At 40.6% G+C, this 23080-nt stretch overlaps 1 protein-coding gene across 1 annotated transcript in view; it reads left to right on the top strand.

Moving 5' to 3' along the window:
* Positions 1 to 4038: 4038 nt before the first annotated feature.
* Positions 4039 to 23080, top strand: part of pudp (pseudouridine 5'-phosphatase) — a 39883-nt gene continuing 20841 nt past the window's right edge. Inside the window, exons 1-3 of the mRNA XM_079422126.1 lie at positions 4039 to 4164; positions 4450 to 4668; positions 4856 to 5085. Coding sequence (XP_079278252.1) covers positions 4110 to 4164; positions 4450 to 4668; positions 4856 to 5085 — 504 coding nt within the window. The 5' untranslated portion in view covers positions 4039 to 4109. The remainder of the gene's footprint in view (positions 4165 to 4449; positions 4669 to 4855; positions 5086 to 23080) is intronic.

The raw sequence follows: 23080 nt of genomic DNA, 5'->3' as shown, positions 1-23080 counted from the left end.
TTCTGTAAGGGGTAGGTTTAGGTAGTGTTGGTGAAAGCTGATAGAATATACAGTTTGTACAGTACAATATAAAAACCATTATGCCTATGGGATGTCCACATTTAGATAGCTAAGTAAACATGAATGTGTGTGTGTGTGTGTGAGTGTGTACCTACTAAACCATATTTTGGGTTGTGTGTACCCATATGTACCCAAAAGTGAGGTAAACCTGACAAAATCTCCAAAAACCTCCCTTTGAGGACGTCCTCATTTGTAAAATGGGTTTAAAAATAAACTAAACAAAGTTTTTTTGAAATTGTAAAAATGCAGAAAGTCTCCTGTGAGGGCTAAGTTTAGGTGTAGGGCAATAGCACATACATTTTGTACAGTATAAAAACCATTACGCCTATGGGATGTCCCCATTTAGACAGCTAAGTAAATGTGTGTGTGTGTTACACAAGTATATGAATCCTTAACTACTAGATTTTCGGGAAGTTGCACCGGCTGAAGTAACCTTGCTTGTCATGCCTTGATTTTTAAAATTTTTTATTATTATCATTATTATTTATACACACAGTATCGATTGTCTGCAAAGGTCCGCTTCATGATTTCTTTCTTTTTTTTTTGTTGTTTTCATGCATTTTACCTTCACCAAACCTTCAGCCTTTGACAAACAAGTTATCAGTTTTGGCAAACAAAATTTTTGACAAACAATTTTTTTTTATATATTTTTTTTTCCCTAAGAAAACAAAAGATTATGCCAAAGTACATAATATGGTTTCAGATAATTGTATTGTTTTAATGCAGTTTTCTTCTTTACAGCATTTAGACACATTTTTAGACTTTATGCCCTCTGAATATATAAAAAATAATTTTAATTCTGAAATTTTAATTTTATCATAGAATGGGCACATTCCAGTCATTTTTATGCATGAATTCTGGTAAAATTTTATTTTGGTATTCCACTTTATATATATTCAAATAACTCTGCAACTACATTTCAACTAACTCTCAATAGTGTCACGGGCTGATGAGGCACAACTGCAGGCAGACGACGGTGATACAAACAAAAGGTATTTTAATTAGAATATCAAAAGGTAGACAATAAATCAAGCTTACATAGACGAGAACGGACTAATACACAGGGAGAACTGAAGACTTATAAAGGATGGACCAAACATAGGAGACTAATGAGATAATTGCAAACACAGGTGAACTGAATGACTAATTAAACTGAATGGGGAAAACTAGGTCACAGGGGAAAACAGAAAACCAGACATGTAACAATAGACTGTTAGGTTAGGGTTAGTAGAATAAGCTGAAATGTACTTACAACATTTATTTATATTTAGTAGAATGTGTGTTGGGGAACCATCGAAATCAAGTGTTAGCAGATGTTAAGCAGTCTACTAATACTCCAAGGACTGTTAGTTGGCATGTATATTAAGAATGTCTAAATGGACTATTAAAATAAAGTGTTACCTGAATTGCATTTGTAATGTATTTTGTGATAATTAATAGAAAGACAAATCAAATAAAAATTGTGTCACTGACCCAGTAGTATGATCAAGTGGAGAAAATAAATAAATAAATACAAATAAAATCTATAGTTTTACATTCAAATCTACCATTTTAAAATGCAGCCCTCTAGATAAAAAGCACAATGCACCCTTCTGGATGTGCATTCTCATTCTGTTTATCCATGAGGTGCACTTCTTGCCTGGCTGGGAATTCAGTGTGACTGTGACACAACAGGCAGCCGGTACAATAGACCAGAGCCAAGCCAGAGTTGAAAGTGGGGGTACTTTCCGCTACACCCAATTAAACCTGGAATCCATAGCCTCATTAACTGCCCCATGCTGGAGGACACCCCCTCTCCCCAAACATGCCTCTGCTCTTAACGAGGCTCTCGCACTTTACATTGTGCTTCCAATTACCTTGTGAAATGTGGATGGAGTGCAAGCATGGCAGGTGTGTCTAGGTAGGTGCTTCTGTGTGATGACCCTCAATGATGCTGGTGTGTGGATTTCATGCCGAGCATAAACCAGGCTGAAATAGAAGTGATGAACAAACATGTACATGCGCACGCGCACATGCACATGCACATGCACACACACACATGTTTGTTTTTGTGGTTTATGGGGACTCTCCATAGGTGTAATGGTTTTTATACTGAACAAACTGTGTGTGTTATTGCCCTACACCAACCCTACACCTAAACTTAACCCTACACCGAGACTTTGTGCATTTTTAGATTTTCAAAAAAATACCATTTAGTATGTTTTTTAAGCCTTTTGAATTACAGGGACATAGGCAGTGTCCTCATAAACCACCTTCATATTGTAATACCTCTGTCATACCCATGCCATTATACAAATTTGTGTCCTCATAAACCACATAAACATGCACACACACACACACACATACACACACACAGACAGTAAAATGTAAATATTTAGCATTTTTATGCATGCTGCTTGCCTCGAGGAAAAGAAGGCCATCACACGTCTCTCTGATATTTTGATTTTGTTTTGATGGCAAGATATGGCTGAGTTATGTTGCTAGGGGGCTCTAGGTGATTTCTAAAGTGTTATGGGTGATTTGAAGATGAAAAATAAAAAAGTCCTTCTGTAAAGTAGCCTAATGACCCCCCTTTACAATATTAAAATTGTAATTTTGATAGGTTACAAAAGTATAGCACACCCCAATAAGTTTAATAAGCTGCACAATTGGAGGAACCATTCATGCACATGCATGCATGTTACGTGCAGAAAATATTAAGAGAAAAATAATTAATATAACCAATAGCAATAGTGTTTCTTGCTTTACTGGGCACTGCTATTATTAATAATGGCAATAAAATCCTAACCATAAAACTTTATTGTCTGAACTCCAAGAAATTTGTTTTGCAACGGCTCATAGTTACAACTATAAAATACAACTAGGTATATAATTATGTCCAAAACATTTTTTTTTTAAATCACTAGATGAAAATGCTTATTTCTTTTAATTTCCCCCCTCTATTTTAATAATAATGAATAAAGAATTTTTCTTAGTATTTGGTTCCCCTCAAGTTGGCATGGTCTCCTCATGTTTGCGCAAAACCTGATGATTCATGCCATCCCAGCATGATTTTCTAAAGAGCATCTTGTTTGCTTCAATAGAAGAAGCAACTGACCTTTTGTACAAATTAGATAGCATGGGCAATACAGCAAATATTCTTATTTGATTTATGAACCAGAAATAGTACAGAGTATTATTTTTCTTATTCATTTTGCATCATTATATTCTTTTTTTTAATTTTTTTAATTAATTTTTTTTTAATTATTTTGTTTAAAAATATGCTAATATCTATACAATGTGTAACAGAGCAATCTTGGTTTAGAACAAAAAAAAAAAAAAACACAAACAAACAATAGCATATACATACAGTCAAACCAAAAACTATTCAGACACCAGATATAATTTTTGATATTTTTTTTTTTACTAGTGGGTGCAGGACACTAGTTCATTTATGCAAGTGAGGATAACAAAATAAAGTAAACTGTGAAATATTATACCTGAAAAATCCTTCATACAGTGGACTACCGGTAAAATTGATAAATATTTAGAATGTAGGCTACTTGAAATTGTTGACATTATCGAGATTTTAACAAGAATTTGTTCTGACACAGTTTAACTCTGAGTTCTTGTCATATTTTATTACCATTTTCTAAACTATAGAGAATAAACTGTGATAATGTGAGAAATGTTGAAGGTCTATGAATAAAGTTTGGTTTGTCTGTTTGTTTGGTTTCTCACCAAGAGTTTCAGTGCGATGAGTTGAAAAACGGCATTTCCCCTAATCCTTTGCGACAAGAATGGCGAGTTAAATGTTGTCCTGAGTTTTTACTCAAAAGTTCATCGCATATAAGAAGAGGGCTATAGAAACCATATATGTTTTACGAAAGCATGTATATTTAACTTTACATTCAAACCTATTAAGCAAGATATGAACTGAATATCCCAGAACCTGAAGCTATTTGTGTTTTGTTTTAGTGTGACTATGATTGTCCAGCAGTTTTCGCGTCGCGGTCTCTGTTCAATGAAGTTCCGTGTAGTCACACAGTAAAGCAAAAGTATCGTTTAAAATGTCTTATAAACCAGTAACACACGTGCTTTTTGATATGGACGGGTTATTATTAGGTGGGTGAGAATCGTGTTAAAATAAATGAGATTTTAAATCAACTCAGTGCTTGTGTTTCTGTTTGCATGCAGCAAATTAAGAATTGTAGCTATTGATTGAGTCTGACTCCGATCATAAAGATTTTAATTGTATGTAATACATCTATAATATTTTATACTCTTAAGCAGACCTAATTAATACTCATCCGTTTTTCTATCAGACGTTATTTATATAACGCCCTTTTGTCCATCAATGTTCACTGTATTGCTGCATGTTTTTATTTGTACTTTGTATATCTCTTTCAGATACAGAGAGGTTGTACACTGTGGCATTCCAGCAAGTCTGTGACAGATTCAATAAGCAGTATACCTGGGAAGTGAAGTCCTCTGTGATGGGCAAGAAAGCTCTGGATGCTGCCAGGATCATAAGAGACAAAATTGATCTCCCCATGACCCCCGAAGAGCTATTGGAGGAGACCAGACAAATTCAGGAGCGATTATTTCCCACAGCGTCTCTTTTGCCAGGTAATGTACTTGCAGGACTGGAACTGGAAGAAGGAGGGACTCAATAAAGCATCTAAACTACACGCTTGCTACAAAGTCACCATCTGATCAGATGCGAAAATCTGATTTAATTCGAATTAAAGAAGCTGGTTGAAGGTCAGGTCAAATTGCTTGGTTATTCAAGTGACCATTTTCTAATGTATTTCAGGTGTAGAAAAGCTTGTCAATCATCTACACAAGCATGGAATTCCTATTGCTGTTGGCACAAGCTCAGCAGGTCTAACTTTCGAGATGAAGACCAGCCGTCATAAAGAGTTCTTCAACCTCTTCAGTCACATTGTACTTGGAGATGATCCTGAAGTAATGAATGGCAAGCCACACCCTGACATTTTTGTGGTTTGTGCCAAGAGATTCTCTTCCCCAGCCAACCCTGAACAGGTAGGAGTGAAGCTATTCTATTCTATTCTATTCTATTCTATTCTATTCTATTCTTGTTCTGCCATTCAACGGTGCATTTTTTAAAAGCATTGTTAGCCATCTATGGTTGCAAGTTCCATCATAGTTTACATTTACATTTATGCATTTAGCAGACGACTGACATTACATTCAAGTTACAGTTTTTACATTTTATCAGCTCTTGCTTTCCCTGGGAATCGAACCCATGACCTTGGCGTTGCTAGCGCCATGCTCTACTATTTGAGCTACAGGAAAGCCTAGTTCAAATGAACATTCGCAAATGTTTGATCTTAAATGGATTAATTAAAATAAGTTATTACTCTACCAACTGTGTGATATCATTAACAAACGTGGTTGAACAACAAATTTGCTACAACATTGTTTCGGGAAACAGTCGTCACTAGTTATTTGACTTTTTTAACGATGCATTGTGCAGTAGTAAGCAGCGAGTTAAGTCGTTGTACTTGAAACATACTTGAAGCAAGTTCTTTTAAATATTTAGCCAATCAGCAGAGTGAAGCCGTTTGTGAGTTTGCATGTTGGCTGTCACCTCTTTCTTGACAGTTTATAATCAAGTACAAACAGTAGTAGCTGTTGAAAAGGTAATTCCTTAGCAAGAGTAGATTTGTACAACAAGAGCATACCTAAACAGTTTGCTGGCGTCCTGAAGTGTGATGATATGCATAATTGAAGGCTCTGGTTTCCCTACAAGCTCTGTCAGGAATTGTAATATAGGTTCATCTTGAGCTGGTGCAAGATACATTACTACTAACATAAATAAATAATAAGAATAATGACATAAATGTAGGCAGATTGTTTTTCTGTTGTATCCTTTAGTTATTTTCTATTTCTTGTACTACCCTTGTACTCTTGTACACAAGGCATTCTGTTTTGTTGCATAGGTTTGGAAACTTTAGTCCCCCCCCCCCCGTGTTTTTGAAAGAAGCTTCTTCTGCTCACCAAGGCTACATTAATAAAATAATCAAAAGTGTAATTCCATGAAATATTATTAGTTTAAAATAACTGTTTTCTACCTGATCATACATAAATCATTCTAAAATGCTGATTTAATGCTCAAGAATCTTTCTTATCATAATTAAAATGCTTGTTATGAAATGAAGTGTGGAAACCATGATACAGTGCCTTTTTTGTTATTTGATTAATTAGAAAGTTGAAGAATTATTTTTTTTTTTTTTTTGCAACAGACATTATACACCACGGTTCAACATTTTATATTTCCTTATAAAAGAGATTAAGGGTCAGGTTTATTTACAACGCCAAACCATTTTTTGTTGTTAAAATAGACTCAGGATTTACTAAAGACGCGCAGTGAAGAATTAGCACTGAAAAGGCGTGGACAGTTATTTTTGCACCTGAACTTATTGAATATTAATTTGTAGGAGTTTCCCTTTCAGACACAAAATTTCTGGGAGGAGAGGACATATTAAAATGAATCACGCAACGCAATTTAATAATGTTTGCGCTCGTCAAATTACTGGTGTTTGCACCATTATTTAATGGCCAAAAAAAGCATGTCTTAAACTATTTTGCGCCTGATGAGCATCGCCTCTGCTTTTTTGTGACTATGCTAATTTGTGCTGCGTTTGGTTTATTGCATTGGTATATTGTCTATATGTAAATGAGATGTTGCATCTGTGTTCTTTAATTTGTGCATTGTCAGTAAATCACTCGGAGAAATTTTCACACCCATCGGCACGGTTTTAGAATTGCGCTCTTGCACTAATTTGCCCTGTTTAGTAAATCTAGCTCTAATACGTTTATTCAGCGAGGACACATTCAATTTATCATAACTGACACTAAAGACAGTTTTAATGTTATGAAAGATTTCTGTTTCAAATAAATGCTGTGCTTTTGAGCTTTCTGTTCATCACAGAATCCTGAAACACACACAAAAAAACAAAACAACAACAAAAAAGAAGAGCACAACTGTGATGATGATGATGATAAAATGATGATAAAATGTTTCTTGAGCAGCAAATCAGCATATTAGAATGATTTCTGAAGGATCAACTTTGCCGTCACAGGAATAAATTACATTTAAAACAGTTGTTTATCGTTATTTAAAATGTTATTGTTAAACATTGTAATATTGTTTTACAGTATCAGGCCTACGTTTGTTTGTTTTTTTTGTTTATTAATTTAAATGACATAAAATAAGCCTTTAGTGATCATAAGAAATTTCTTACAAAACAGTGATTCTTGTGAATTTGGATAAAACAGGTTTTCATTTTGAAAATAAAAGGTTAGTTAAATTACAAAATCTGAAGGTATATCATTATAGACCAAGGTCTTGGCTGTTCAGCAATGTATCGGTGCAACCTCCTCATTTTGTATTTTTTTCATAAAATAGTAATTTTTCCAGTTATAACTTAGTTTTTTTCAACACCGTCAGACACAATAAAAAGCAAATAATTTTTTATTTATTTGGTCTAATATGTATTTCGAGTTTTTAAATCATTATCTGGCATTCTTAGTACACATATATGCTGTTAAATGTTGAATATTCACTTTTGTTCATTTTTTATACTGTTTCACGTGCACTCCTTTAAAAGATCTAACATCATACAACGTTTACTTTAAGCCTAAATATAAAAAGTAATGTTTTTTTATTTAACAAACATATTTTTGTATTAAAAGAGATTATTTATTTAATAACTCAACAGCTCTGAAGAAACATATTGTAAGCATATTAATTTAAAACAAATAAAACTCCCTCTGACGGTGGTGACACTAATCTGACGGTGGTGACAGTGGCCTCATTACAACATACAATTACAAAATGTATACCACTCAAGTCAATGGCTTCTTGCTTAACAACTTTATTTAACTATTTGGTCCAAAAAATAACAATCTTGAGCACTGTGATAAACATGTTTCAAGGAATATAAGGTACAATTAAGCAATATCTAAAAGTTCCACATCCCCATATCATCAAATATAAAACAATCATAGTAAAAAATAGTCATTACCAGTAGGAATAATGATGCATTACTGACATCATCTTAAACTGTCATCTAGTGCCCCCTACTCATAAAATAACTGGACTGTAAACTGTATATTGGACGTGAAGAACAGATAACAACAATTGTAACAGCACTGTGGCAAACATTCAATAAGAACCATATAGGTTCAATTAGCAATAGGCTATCATTAATAAAAGTACCCCTTAATAATCATCATAAGTACAAAAATAAATCATTACAAGTAGCAATAAGATAGAATTCATCACTGACCTCAAATTTAACTGTCATGTGCCCCCCACTCATAAAATAATATAGTCATATTCTTCTGTAAACTAGACTATAAACTGAAATAATAAATGAATAACTACGTCTTACAGTCTCTTCTCCATAAACTGAAATTTTGCAAAATACAGAAAGCATTCTGTGTAAATACCACAAAACACACCTGGCACAATAATAATAATAATTCAAATGTGAACTCATGTGAGTATTCCCTGACTGATTTACATCACTCCACCACTCATTTAGCGTTATCAGGAAGTATATGGTGTATATGTTTCTCCTCTATGAAGTCCATGACTTCAACAGACAGGTTGTATATGTCCCTCGTCCTGCTTGCACGACCTGGTGATGACGGTTCCACAAGTTTGACCAGAATATGGTCAAATGGTATGAAGCACATATCCTTTCCCCCTGCTTTTGGATAGAATCGTGTGTTGGGCCCATGAGGGTGGAAAAACTCCACTTCCACATCTTGATGATGAGCATCCACAGTGACAGCCTTTGCTAACCACCAGTTCTGGTCATAAATGACTGCAAGCCAATCTCCGCAATGAACTACATCAGCAGATAGATCTGTCACTGTCCCGTCAGGACCACTCTTGGTCAGTGGTTCTTGCTCCATTGGCTCTTGCTCACTTTCCTCCCGTTCCATTTCCTCCATCAACATTGTCAAAGGACCTTTCCTCTTTTGCATTGGTATAGGACTATCATCCTCGACCTGTACCCTGGTTGTGTTGGCAGTCATCTGGAATATTGTTGGGCTGAAACACTCGCACATCTGTGGCTCACTGCAGAAACAGGACAGTGATCTGCAGTGGATCTCAGAGTCGTTTCGGTGTGTCGGTGTGACCTGGTGGAGTTTCCTTGTTGCAGGTACAGGTTTTAGTGGTTGAGAAAGGAGTGCATCATATGGCTGCATGTCAGCTTCAGTAATGATATAGAGCTTAGTGCTGCAGAGGCTTCTGCCAACCATCTCATGGAAGATGTTCCCATTCACAATGTCATTCCCCCGCAGTATAAGGCTGTCTGCAGTCCTTTTCACAGTTCCTCCAATGCCGTCTGGGGCTCCCTTCCCATGTGAGGTGGGGAAGAAGTTCCAGGTTGTTCTCTTGAAACCTAGAGTTGGAGGGACACTGCAGAGGAGAGAAAAGTTTTTCTTGTTCTTGTATTGCTTGCTGGGGCCGTCTGTCCAAAAGTGAATAGTATCAACTTTTGGAAACTTTAAATGAATATCTGTCAGGACTGGTTCCATGTGAGTCCAAATGGCAGACGCATCTTGTCGCTTGGATTCTGATACTGTGCAAAAGCCTGTCTTCTATTCTTTTGTATAGTACATGCCAGTGTGCAGGTTGAGCTGTGGGAGGTTCTGACCAAAGTGGCATGACTGTACCTCAGAACTATACTTGCATTTCCACGCCTTAGAAAAGTCCACATGCACAATTACTGTGCTATCATTGCACTTCCTGATCATGCTCCTGTACTCTCATGTCTGGTTCTGAACTGAGCACACGTGTGTTGTTGTTTCTGTCTTCAGTTTGTCTTCATATTGTTGGATAAGCTCTCCCAGTGTGCCACTGTGCATCACACGTCTTGTGTTGAAGTGGAGCCCATCTGCTGTTTGATCCTGAACTCGTTCCCATTGCTGCCATTCAACATTGGTCTGGTCTTGCTGTCGTGTGGGAAGTGTATGTTTGTGGCGACACCGGGTGCAGGAGCGTAGAAGACATGCCTCGCTTGTCTGTGAACAGCAGACAAGGTCAAAACTATTCTCTAGTTTGCTGGACTTGACGACACCATTTTGTCTTAGGACTTCAAGCATCAGCTTAGCATTGTCATGGTACTGACATTGGCATGTCTTACGATCGGATGTCTGACGGTTGTGACAAAAACCTACTCTTTCACATGATATGCATGAGTTGTTCACATTAGCCATCTTGTTTCCCTTCTGTTGCTAGCTACTTCAGACCTCTTCTTAAAAAGTATACATTTATGTCATAATCTAATCTAATATTTTTTATACAAAATAGACAGTGTTGACATGTTATGGTTGTGACGGTGGCGGTGTCCAAAAATATGAACAAGTTTAAGAGAAAATGGCGAACTTACGGGAGCTTGAGTTATCTTGATGCATGCAGTAGAGCTGAAGGTTTGAAAATGGGGTCCTCCGGAATGTAGTCGACCTTGTAGTTGCCTGATTTTATTGCTTTTTATAAATATCTGACGGTGATGACGAATATGTGGGACACATTTTGAGCAACCACAAAATAATAGTAAATATTGTTCAAAACTCAGTGTTTGTAGTTTTTAATGTACTCTTTCATTTGGTAAATATATTATTCAATTAAATTACTACTTTTAGTTTTTTTTAATCAAGTTGAAATGATTACCTCCTATCTGAGGACAACTGATTTTGTAGGCAATGGGCCAGCATATAATCATTAAATAAAAAAAAAATAAATTAAACCTATAAAATAACCTTACATATTTACAAAGGACCCCCTGATTATAACCTTGATTCTTTTTATGCATGACAATTGTATTAATTTCCAACAGAATTAGCACTTTTCTTAGTGGGACATGTTTTATCCAAATTCCCAAGAATCACTGAAAAACATTACAAAATTCTACTTCTACCCAAACTTTTAAACAGTAGTGCAATTGTCTTTATTGCCAATTTTGATCAATTTAATGTATCCTTTCTGAATAACAGTATCCATTTCTGGTCCCAATGATCCCAGACTTGTCAATCAGTACACAAATGTGATTATGTGTGATATTGCTTTTATGAATTGTGACCTTGGACCACAAAACCAGTCTTAAGTGTCAATTTTTTTAAATTGAGATTTCTACATCATTGAAAGCTGAACAAATAAGCTCTCCATTGATGTATGGTTTGTTAGGATCAGTCAATATTTGGCCGAGATACAACTATTTGAAAAATCTGGAATCTGAGGGTGCAAAAAAATCTAAATATTGAGAAAATCGCCTTTAAAGTTGTCCAAATGAAGTTCTTAGCAATGCATATTACTAATCAAAAATGAAGTTTTGTTATATTTACGGTAAGAAATTTACTAAATATCTTCATGAAACATGATCTTTACTTAATATCCTAATCAGGGACGGATTATGACTCACCAATGCCCTGGGCACGGACTGATTAAAGGCCCCCTCAGTTGAAATTGCGCTTATTTTTTATTAAATTTAAATAGTAATGGATTTTATCTATACTAAGTGAAAATAGCAATATTTTTTGCGACATGCTATTTACACTAAGTGCAAATAGCTATAGATTACATTTACACTATGTTAAAATAGCAAGATTTTCTGCTATTTATACTACTTTATACTTTATACTACTCGCAAAATAGTGGCAATTATCTGCACTTCAGTATTGTATTACATTATAAAACAGTATGCAATAATAACGTATTGTGTAAATTTTTAATAATTTTAATTCAAATTATTAAATGGATGCCACCTTATTGGTACAATAAAGCCCTCCCGACACCTACCCTAACCCTACCCGATACTTTATTTTCAACTTTTTGGTTATTTCTTAAATTTTTACTGACAAAAAATGCTTTTACGATGTGATTTGAGATTTGAAAAGGGAGAAAAAAAGTTTGGCAAAAGGCGGGTTCGAAACCTCGTCAATCGCGTCAAAAAGCATGCGCTTTTCCATCTGCGCCACTGGAACTTATGATTCAAAGCCGTTTTTTTTTTCTTATAATCTTGACAGTCCCTATCACATGTTGGCGGGTGGAGTTAGTGTAAATAGTCTCAGCCAAAAGACACACCATTTACATTATCAAAGAACATTATCAGACAGAATTAAAGCAATCTCAAAAACTCCCATTAATCACTGAAGTTGCTTACATTGTGAAATTAATATCTTGCTTACATCGTACGCACTTCTGCACTTTGTTGTTTCTGATGAGAGAAATCGGCAGAGAGCAGAATTAATTCGGGGAGCTCTCGCACTGAACAAAACGTCTCGGGTTACTTGCGTAACCCATGTTCTCTGAGTAGGGAACGAGACGCTGCGTAGCTTACGCAATGGGAACACCCCCAGGTGTGACGATTGTCTGAAGCCCTTATAGAATCACGCCAATTCATTGGCTGATGGCGCGAGATGCCGCCCCTACGTCATACGTGATTGACATAGACCCGCGATCGTGCCATCTTACTCCTCAGATTTTCCTGTCGAAGAAGCAGGTCGACAGCAAGAGGAGCTTGGCAGCGGACGCAGCGTCTCGTTCCCTACTCAGAGAACATGGGTTACGCAAGTAACCCGAGACGTTCTCTTTCATAGGTTCACTCAACGCTGCGTAGCTTACGCAATGGGAACAAAATACCACACACGCCAAGCTAACGCGCTGCCAGACCTGGCCCATTACAGACCAGAGCACTACAAACCTAGCTGGTTCAAACAGAGAGAACCTGGGAACCAGGAGCTGTATTTGCATCAAGGTTATAGAACCTCACAAAAGTATGCGGAGAGGACCAACCTGCCGCCATACAAATGTCCTCCAGGGGAACCCCTCTAAACAAAGCTTGGGAGGAGGCCACCCCTCTGGTGGAATGAGCTCTGATGTCCAGAGGTGAAGGCAGACTGCGCACCTCATAGGCCAACGAAATAGCATCCCTAACCCAGTGGGATATTGTGTGTTTAGATGCGGCTAGCGCTTTGCGGCCTGCACCAAAACACACCAACAGTTGTAGGGACTTACGCCACTGGCTGGAACGGTCCACATACACCTTCAGGGCTCTAACAGGGCAGAGCAGATGAAGCCTATCATCGCCCTCACTCGAGCAGGAGGGAGAGAAAGCCTGCAGCATTACCACCTGTGAACGAAAAGACGTAGAGAGAACTTTGGGGACATAACCAGGCCTAGGTCTCAGAAATGCCTTGACTAGACCAGGAGCAAACTCAGTGCAGGACTCGCTGACCGACAGAGCCTGCAGATCTCCCACACGCTTAAACGAGGCCAACGCCAACAAAAGAGTAACCTTTAATGTCAGAATCCTCACGGGAGCTGACTCTAGAGGTTCAAAAGGAGACTCTATCAACCCCTTCAGGACAACAGAAAGGTCCCAAGAAGGGAAACTAGGAGGACGAACCGGCCTCAAGCGCTTAACCCCACGCATAAAGGAAGATACTAGACGATGTCTACCCAGCGGGACATCGTCTGAGTCCCTTCGAGCAGCAATAGCCGCAACGTAGACCCTCAAGGTGGTAGCGGCCGCTCCAGCCGAAAACTTATCCTGTAGGAACTCCAGCACTGAACCAACCGGGCAGTTAACTGGGTCTACAACATGAGCCAAGCACCAGGATTCAAAAACCCTCCATTTGGAGGAGTAGAGCTTCCTAGTGGAAAGGGCCCTGGCACTATTAATGGTCTCACGGACTCCATCTGAGAGACCAAAAGCTAAGGGCGACCTATGATCGGCCATACCCACAACTTCCAGATCTCCGGATGTGGGTGCCAAATTCTGCCCTGAAGCTGACACAGCAGGTCTTTCCTGACTGGAATTTCCCACGGCTCGCCCTCCAGAAGGGAGACCAACTCCGAGAACCACGTCTGGGAAGGCCAGAACGGGGCTACTAGGAGAAGACGGACTCCGTATGTTCTCACCCTGCACAAAACTGCTGGGATGAGCTTGATCGGAGGGAAAGCATACAGACTCATGTCTGGCCATGGGTGCGCTAGCGCATCTATCCCCAGAGAGGCAGGATGAGAGAGGGAGAACCAAAGGGGACATTGAGTCGACTCCTGAGACGCAAAGAGGTCCACCTCTGCTGTGCCGAAACGTTCCCAAATCTGATCCACCGTCCGGTGGTTCAGCATCCATTCCCCCGACCTGAGTTTTTGCCTTGACAGAAAGTCCGCCGCTAGGTTCAGGACCCCTGGGACATGGACCGCTCTCAGGGACAAGAATCTGCCCTGTGCCCAAAGAAGCAGCCGACGTGCATGCCTGTTCAGGGTGCGCGATCGGGAGCCCCCCTGGCGATTGATGTGAGACACCACCGCCATGTTGTCCGTCCTGACGATGACGTGAGAGTGCGCCAGGAATGGAAGAAAGTGAGTGAGAGCTAGGTGAACCGCTCTCAGTTCCAGACCGTTTATGTGCCACGTCAGGTACTTGCCTGACCAAACACCGCAAGCCGGTCTTCCCTCGAAGACCGCCCCCCACCCTGAGAGGGAAGCATCCGTCGTTATCATTTGGCGACGGCAGACTAACCCCATATTCACTCCTGTGTGGAGAAAATTGAGGTCCCGCCACACTAAGAGGGAGCGAAGACAGGCGCCTGACACTCTTAGTAGGCGGAGGGATGGCCAAGAGGGGTGAATACCAAGGGACTTCATCCACCAGAGGAATGGTCTCATATGGAGCAGCCCCAAGGGAAGAACCGGGGAAGCCGCTGCCATAAGGCCCAGGAGCCTGCGACACAAGCCCACTGATACGCGACGGCCTAGCCTGAAGCGGGCCGAGCACGACTGGATGCTTTCCACCCGAGCAGGGGCCAGACGGGCCTGCATCGAGGTTGAGTCCAGACAGACCCCCAAAAATGTGGTCTGTTGAGCTGGAGTGAGCACGCTCTTCTGGCCATTCAGCCGGAGGCCAAGCGCACGAAGGTGGAAAAGGAGAGAATCCCTGTGACGAATCACCTGCTCCCTGGAACTGGCTAGAACGAGCCAGTCGTCCAGGTAGTTGAGGATGCGGATGCCCTGGAGCCTCAGCGGGGCTAGAGCCGCATCCATACACTTGGTGAACGTCCTTGGGGCCAGAGCTAGCCCAAAGGGAAGAACCCTGTATTGGTAAGCCTTTCCCCCGAAGGCGAACCTGAGGAACTTCCTGTGTCTCTGAACCACCTGGATGTGAAAGTAGGCATCCTTCAAGTCGACAGTGACGAACCAGTCCCCCTCTTGGACTTGGGAAAGAATGCTCTTGAGCGTCAGCATCCTGAATTTCCCTCTGTAGAGAGAGTAATTCAGCCTGCGCAGATCTAGTATAGGACGCAAACCCCCATCCTTCTTCGGGACTAGAAAGTAACGGCTGAAGAAGCCGTGCTTTAGGTCCGAAGAGGGGACCTCCTCTATTGCCCCTTTGAGCAGAAGCGAGGAGACTTCCTGCTTTAGGACAGAAGCCTCGTTGGCGCTGTTCACAGCAGTAAGAAGAACCCCGTTGAAACGGGGGGGTTGCGTGCAAATTGGAGTGTGTAACCAAACTGGATTGTACGAAGAATCCAGGGCGACACTCCCGGCAGGTCCCTCCAGGCGTGGAGGAAGGCCGACAGAGGTAGCGGAGTGGAACATATCAAGGGGGATACCAACACGGGGTCCCTGCTTTGAACGTCCCCCTGAAGGGAGGGGCAAGTACCTAGCTGAAGCAGAGGAGAGCTCACAGCGTCCTCGTGCACAGAGGCATGACCTAATGAGGCCATAAAGGCAAGGGCAGGAGATACTGGCGCGGGGGGAAAGCGCTGGGCGTCCCTTACCGCGTGTACAATGTCTGCAGCCTGCAGCAACTCTGAGGGGAGAAAACCTGAAGTGTCTCTTACCTTCAATGGTCGCCGAAGAGGGGAAGTGACCTGCGCTCCTCGAGACGTCACTACCGGCGAGGATGGCACAGTTGGCGGAGGAGAGCAACTCAGAGACGGACAGAAACGTTTTAACGGTCCGTCGCGATCCAACGAGGCGGGGGAAGCTCTCCTCTTCCTGATACTCATATCAGCTGACTGCGTTTTAGCAGCCCTGAACTTATCGACTACAGTGTTAACCGCATCACCGAATAAGCCAGAGCTAGAAATCGGAGCGTCAAGGAGGAAAGCCTTCTCCTTTTCCCTGATCTCCGTCAGATTCAGCCACAGGTGGCGTTCAGTTGCCACCAAACCTGCCATACTGCGTCCAACCGCCCGCGCTGTATGCTTAGTAGCACGGAGGGCCAAGTCGGTAGCCCTGCGAAGCTCCTTAACAGCCTCGGGGGTCACACCATCCCCCTCATCCATCTCCTTCAGTACCTCAGCTTGGTAGGCCTGAAGGATGGCCATAGTGTGGAGAGCCGCGCCTGCCTGTCCCGCCGCCATGTAGGACTTACCGACCAAAGCAGAGGTGGTTCTACACGGCTTGGACGGAAGGCGAGGGCGAGACTTCCACGAGGGGGCGGAAGTCGGCGAGAGGTGTGCAGCGAGCGTGTCCTCGATCGCCGGGACTGCGGCGTACCCCTGCTCCACAGAACCAACGAGGTTGGTGAAGTCAGCGGCCGCCGCATTAGTGAGGCGGGAAGAGAAAGGCTGCTTCCAAGACCTGGAAATCTCGTGATGCAGGTCAGGGAAGAAAGGCAACTTCCTCCTCGCCGGGCGCGAACCAGAGCCACTGAGGAAACGCTCGTCGAGCTTAGATGACTGGGACTCGCGAGGCTCGTCCGGCCAATCTAAGCTCAACTTCTCAGTGGCGCGCGCCAAAACGTCCACGAGTTCAGAATAGGCCGGAGAAGGCCGCGCCTCCTGGCCGCTAGGCGGGAGAACGTCGAATGGCGCGGCTCCGAAGTCCTCAGAGTCGGAGGCCGCAGTATACAAAATATCCTCCAACCCGAAGGAAACGGCTTCCCGTGCCTCCGGGCTGGGTGCAAGACAGCCGCGAGAAAACTGGACCGGAGAAATCGCGCGGTAACGCCCAGGCGATGGAGGGAGAGAAAGTGAAAACTGCTCACTCTCCATAGCCTCGAGCTCCGCATCCGAACCCCAAGCCCCGGCTTCGCGGAGGGAGGAGGCCTCCGGAGCAGCGCGGCGAGGGAGAACGGCAGATTCTCGATCAAAAACCGCGAGTCTAGCGCGCAAGGTTTTTAAAGTAAAATTCTCGCAGTACTTGCAATTGGAAATGCCAAAAATAGCGTCTCGCGCGTGGGCCAGGCCCACACATCTGACGCACTTACCGTGCTGGTCATCACTCGCGATGAGGAGAGAGCACGGCGGTTGGCACCGACTAAAATCCATTCCACACACCACTAGGAGAATACAATTCCACAGATGCGGTCGCTGAAGTGGAAAGAATCCCAGACTAACGTCTTCGAGAATGGGCCAGAAAAACCGCGAGAAGCGAACGCTTCTGAAGAGAGGAAAATCTGAGGAGTAAGATGGCGCGATCGCGGGTCTATGTCAATCACGTATGACGTAGGGGCGGCATCTCGCGCCATCAGCCAATGAATTGGCGTGATTCTATAAGGGCTTCAGACAATCGTCACACCTGGGGGTGTTCCCATTGCGTAAGCTACGCAGCGTTGAGTGAACCTATGAAAGAGAACAGCTGTTTCAGCAATGAATCATCTCTTATTGGCCATTGTACTCATAAACTCAACAGAATCATGTGTGATTGGTTATAATGCGCAGTGCTGTAGAAACACACGGCTGTCTCTGGCTCTGTGCCAGCCAGCGAAGTTGAGCGAACAATTTAGCAGCTGATGATGTGCCGCACTGAATGATCTAATCACACCGGTGTGATCGTTTATTAAACATAAAAAATATTATTTGGTTATTTTTTGTCTTTTGGAAGCTGCATTCAAAATCCAGTTGCCTCAAAACTCTGAGGGGGAAATCGCGGTCCGGGAGTAGCGGTATTTCGGCTCGGCCCCCCTCTGGTCCAGTGCCCTGGGCACGTGCCCGGTAGGCCCGTGCGTTAATCCGTCCCTGATCCTAATGATTTTTGGCATAAAAGATAAATTGATAAATTTGACCCATACAATGTATTTTTGGCTTTTGCTACAAATATACGCCAGCGACTTAAGACTGGTTTTGTGGTCCAGGGTCACAATTATAAAGTAGTAACTTGCATTATAGACTAAATTTAACCATTTTTTATTTTTTAATATATTTGAAACTGTCCAAAAGTAGCTAACCAGCTTTGCATGGCCACTTAACCAATCAAATTAGAGGACCAGGACTAACTGTTGCATAATGTAATTATTTAAATTTAATCAGTAAAGTAGTTAAATGTTATGTCCTTTGTTTGACATTCCCCAAGCTGTTTAAGCAGGTGTGTGTGTGTGTGTGTGTGTGTGTGCTGTGTATTTTAAACAAAAGCAAACTGACTCCCTGTGTTTACAAATCCAGTTTTTCCAAATCAGTGGATAATGCTCCTTCCTTCATCTTTTAATGTCTTCTGTAAGTCAGCAACTAATTGCATATAAGACTTTAAACCCGACTGTGAGATGAGAGCCATTGCACCCCATTTTTTCCCCACAAACCAACACATGCTAAAGTGTTGTGAATCTGTGAACACTGTGAAACTGCATGTTTGAGTTATCTATGTCTTGCATGCCCCTTCGTTGGCACTATTAAAATGCAAATGATAGTGCCATTAATTCATTCGGAAATCTGTATGGTGAGATGAACTGTTTAAAGCCGCTTGTCTGTTCTGTAAGTGGCAAGCTGCTAATTTTCTTTAATTGCCTTACATGACGCTTGCTAACAAAGTCTAGCAGGAAATAATCAATCACAAATAGGGATTAAATAGATGCATGGTTTACTCTGCCATAAAACCCTTTGCTAAACATGGTAAAAAAATAATTTAAGCATTGAAAGAAGGGAAGAGAGTGGCAGGAAGAAGAAACAGGACTATGAATTGACTTGTTTCTTTTGTCCTTGAGGGACTGATATTTGCTCCTAAAGGATTTTGTTCTGTTCTTGGATCAACTTCCTCTAGCACAATAATACCCGCAATAAGGGAGAGAATGAGGACCTGAGCTCAAAATGGAAAACACAAAGGGCATACTTGAGGGCTATTTATATCTTAGACATCTCTCTGTTTATGTTATACAGTGCTGCTTGAAAGTTTGTGAATCATTTAGAATTTTCTGTATTTCTGCTTAAATATGATCCCCCCCAAAAAAGAGATTTTTGCCCAAGTCCCGAAAGTAGACAAAGAGAGCCCAATCAAACAATTGAGACAAAAATATTTTCTTTGTCATTTATTTATCTGGGAAAATTATCCAATATTGCATATCTGTGAGCGGCAAAAGTATGTGAATCTCTTGTATAAGCAGTTAATTTAAAAGTGAAATTAGAGTCCATCTGTGCAGAGGTGTTTTCATCCAGTCAATGACTATCAAATGTCAGTACGTGACCTGTTTTATTCAAAGAACAGGAATCTATCAAAGTCTGAACATGTTTGTGGAAGTGAATCATGTCACGAACAAAGGAGATTACTGAGTACCTCGGAAAAAAGAGTTGATGTTCCTCATCAGGCTAGAAAAGGTTACAAAACCATCTCTAAAGTGTTTGGACTCCACAAATCCACAGTCAGACAGTTTGTGTACAAATGGAGGAAATTCAAGACCACTGTTACCTTCCCGAGAAGTGGCCAACCAACAAAGATCACTCCAAAGCAGAACGTGTAATAGTCTGCGAGGTTGCAAAAGTTCCCAGGGTAACTTCTAAGCAACCAAAGGCCTTTCTCACATTGGCTAATGTTAATGTTCATGAGCCCACCATCAGGAGAACACTGAGCAGTGGTGTGCATGGCAGAGTTGCAAGAAGAAAGCCACTGTTCTCCAAAAAGAAAATTGCTTACTAAAGATCATGTGGACAAGCCAGAGGACTATTGGAGAAAGATTTAATAGATGGATGAAACCAAAATAGAACTTAAGTGAGAAGCTATTGTGTTCAGAGAAAAGAAAACACTGTATTCCAGTTTAAGAATCTTATACCATCTGTGAAACATGGTGGTGGTGGTAGTATTATGGCTAGGGATGTGCGGGTCTAGTCGACTAAACGGTACAGCTCCTACTAGTCGACACTGAAAACAATAGTCGATTACAATAATAGAGAAATGGAGAAAAAAATAATAGAGAAAAAAAACATGATGATTTTTTCATTCAAATTACCATAATTTTAACGTTACATTTAAAACATTTTAAATAAGTTAAAATAAAACTTTTGAAAAAGAATACATATCCAAATATTTAAATATATAAATATTTTTAAAAGCGTATCTGGGCAGAAACTACATTTTTACCTCAGACCTCTCATGCGTTTTCTTCATGTCAATTGCGGCGAGCTCAAAATGACCACGCGAAAGACCTGCAAGGTGTGGGATTTTTTTTTTATTTGAAGGAGATTGAAAAGTTGTGTAAACTGTGTAATGTCAAATTGGCTTACAATAACTCTACTGGAGCGATGCGTAATCTTATTCAATACAGGCACGCATGCGTTAGCTTGGAGGCTAGCCAAAGCCAGCAAATGTCAATCTTTCATACGTCGCTGCGGTCCGTGATCCCATCCACGCAATCTATTCTTCTAAACGAAGACCCACTTCGGTGGTGCTGCAGGATTTCCAGGCTCTTTTCAAAACTGTCTGCTTGCTTGTAGTTATCGCTCTGCGTGCCTGTGACTTCAGTTCCTGCCAAGCTATTTTTTTTTTTTTTCAAGTGCAGAATTGTCTAGTCCAATCTTTCGCCAGACCACGTTAACGTGTTAAATTCACTGAACAAATTATGCGCATGGTCTGAGTAAGTAAAATTAGCATTCTTTTGTTTTTAGACAATATAGCCAACATGAAGTACTTTTTAAAAGCCATTTTAATGCTATACCTTGATAAACGTTCCTATTTTTTTTTTTTACTTTTGTTTTAATATGTTGGCTAGCTTTATATGAAAATGAAGAATTCTGTCAGTCTATTGATTGATTTTCCATTTCTGCATTGCTCCAGCCGATCAGAATAAAGAAGCTATGCACTGGTTTATGTTGAGTGTATGCTCTTTTTTTTTTTCTGTTTAACGACCGACTAATATTAAATGATGATAACGCGAGGCAAGCATATGGCATAATCATGACCTATTTTTAGCAGAATTCATTGAGAGATTTGACAGTGTGATTCAAAGATTTAAGTATTTCAAGTGTAGGCTGTTATATAGACACACGCACATTTTTTTTTCTTTTGCCATTTTTTGGGGGTTTCTAGCTTTTAGACTAGTCGACTAGTCGGATACAAAATTTCCGTTTAAACGACAGTCAAATAAGTCGTAGCGCACATCCCTAATTATGGCTTGGTCCTGTTTTGCTGCATCTTGGCCAGGACAGCCTGCCATCATCGATGGAACAATGAATTCTGAATTATACCAGCTAATTCTAAAGGAAAACGTCCGGACATCTGTTTAAGAACAGAGTCTCAAGATAACGTGGGTCATGCAGCAAGACAACAACCCCAAGCACACAAGTCATCCTACCAAACAATGGTTAACGAAGAACAAAGTTAATGTTTTGGAATGGCTGAGTCAATGTCCAGACCTTAATCCAATTAAAATGTTGTACACGAACCTAAGCAGGCAGTTCATAGGAGGAAACCCACCCTCATCAGAGTTTAAGTGGTTCTGCACTAAGGAATGGGCTTAAACTCCTACAGGACATGTTATTGTGCAGGACTGATCAGCATTTACAAGAAACTGCAGCAAAAGGGGTTCACACCAGATACTGAAAGCAAAGATTCACATACTTTTGCAACGCACAGATATGTAACACTGGATCATTTTTTCCTCAATAAATAAATGACAAAGAAAATATTTTTCTCTCACTTGTTTGATTGGGTTCTCTTTGTCTACTTTCAGGACTTAAAAACATTTTTGACAAAATTTTAGCAATTTAAGCAGCTCTAGTTTGAGTCTTTTCAGGCTTTCATCCCAATCCAACCAATCTTCACAAAATATTAAGCATCACAGAAAGTGATGGGGCAATAATAAAAAGATCAACAATAATTGCTATGAAACATTTTTGAAACTGTAAAGTGTACTTTTTTAAACTGGTTGGGTTAGTTCAAGGCTCTTTATTGAAGAGCTGGAAAGAGAGAGAAAATAATTTTACTTGTGTAAATGAATGGGAAAATACATGCCCCTGTTTTACTCATATAATTTGCCACTTGCAATTTTCTGTTAACCCCCTAGCAATTTGAGATGGACCCCCTGGTGTAGGTGCAAGAAAATGCTGTTTTAGAGTATGTACCAGCTTAACATAGGCTACTATTGTTATTATAATGATTCATTGGATTTCTTAATGCATTGATTAAACATGCACACGCACTTTGACATGATCGAAAACATCAATTCTGAAATATGGCTAAATAATCATAGTCAGTAATCAATATCAAATACAAAAATCTGCATGGGACTGCTTTTAGTTTCAAGTTAATATTGAGTACCTATAGAATACTATTGGATCCTTCATATCTACAAAGAGTCTTTAGTTTTATTATATTTATAAAAGAAAGATATGGCTTTACGATTCTCTCCGAAAACACCCGAGCTTCTGGAAGTGTGCCGTGTGTGATGCAAGTTGCAAATGTGATGCTGTTTTACATACCACCTGCAGTTCCGAATCATGACCACAATCTTTTATCGTCGGGACCGCTCCATTTTTCAGTATCATTATTCAGTGAAAAATACTTTCCGAAACTAATACGAACCTGGAAGGAGTGTATTTGGTACAGAAAAACTCTGTCATACGTCCAAATCGTTTTTCGAAACTGTGGCGTGAAAATCCAATGCATGAAATAACATTGCCCCCTCCCCCCCTTTAAAATAACATATTTTATTTAAGCATATATACATATTCCAATAATTGGGTTAGTTGTGGGAACTACTGGTACAGTACGTCATTGAACTTCAATTAAGCTAGTTGGATACAATGCATGACTGGACTGCAGGAGCAATTTGCGGAGAGA

This window comes from Barbus barbus, assembly GCF_936440315.1.
Source record: "Barbus barbus genome assembly, chromosome: 7".
Classification (NCBI taxonomy): domain Eukaryota; kingdom Metazoa; phylum Chordata; class Actinopteri; order Cypriniformes; family Cyprinidae; genus Barbus; species Barbus barbus.
Note: the sequence above shows the minus strand (reverse complement) of the source record. Positions and strands in the feature narration are given on the sequence as shown.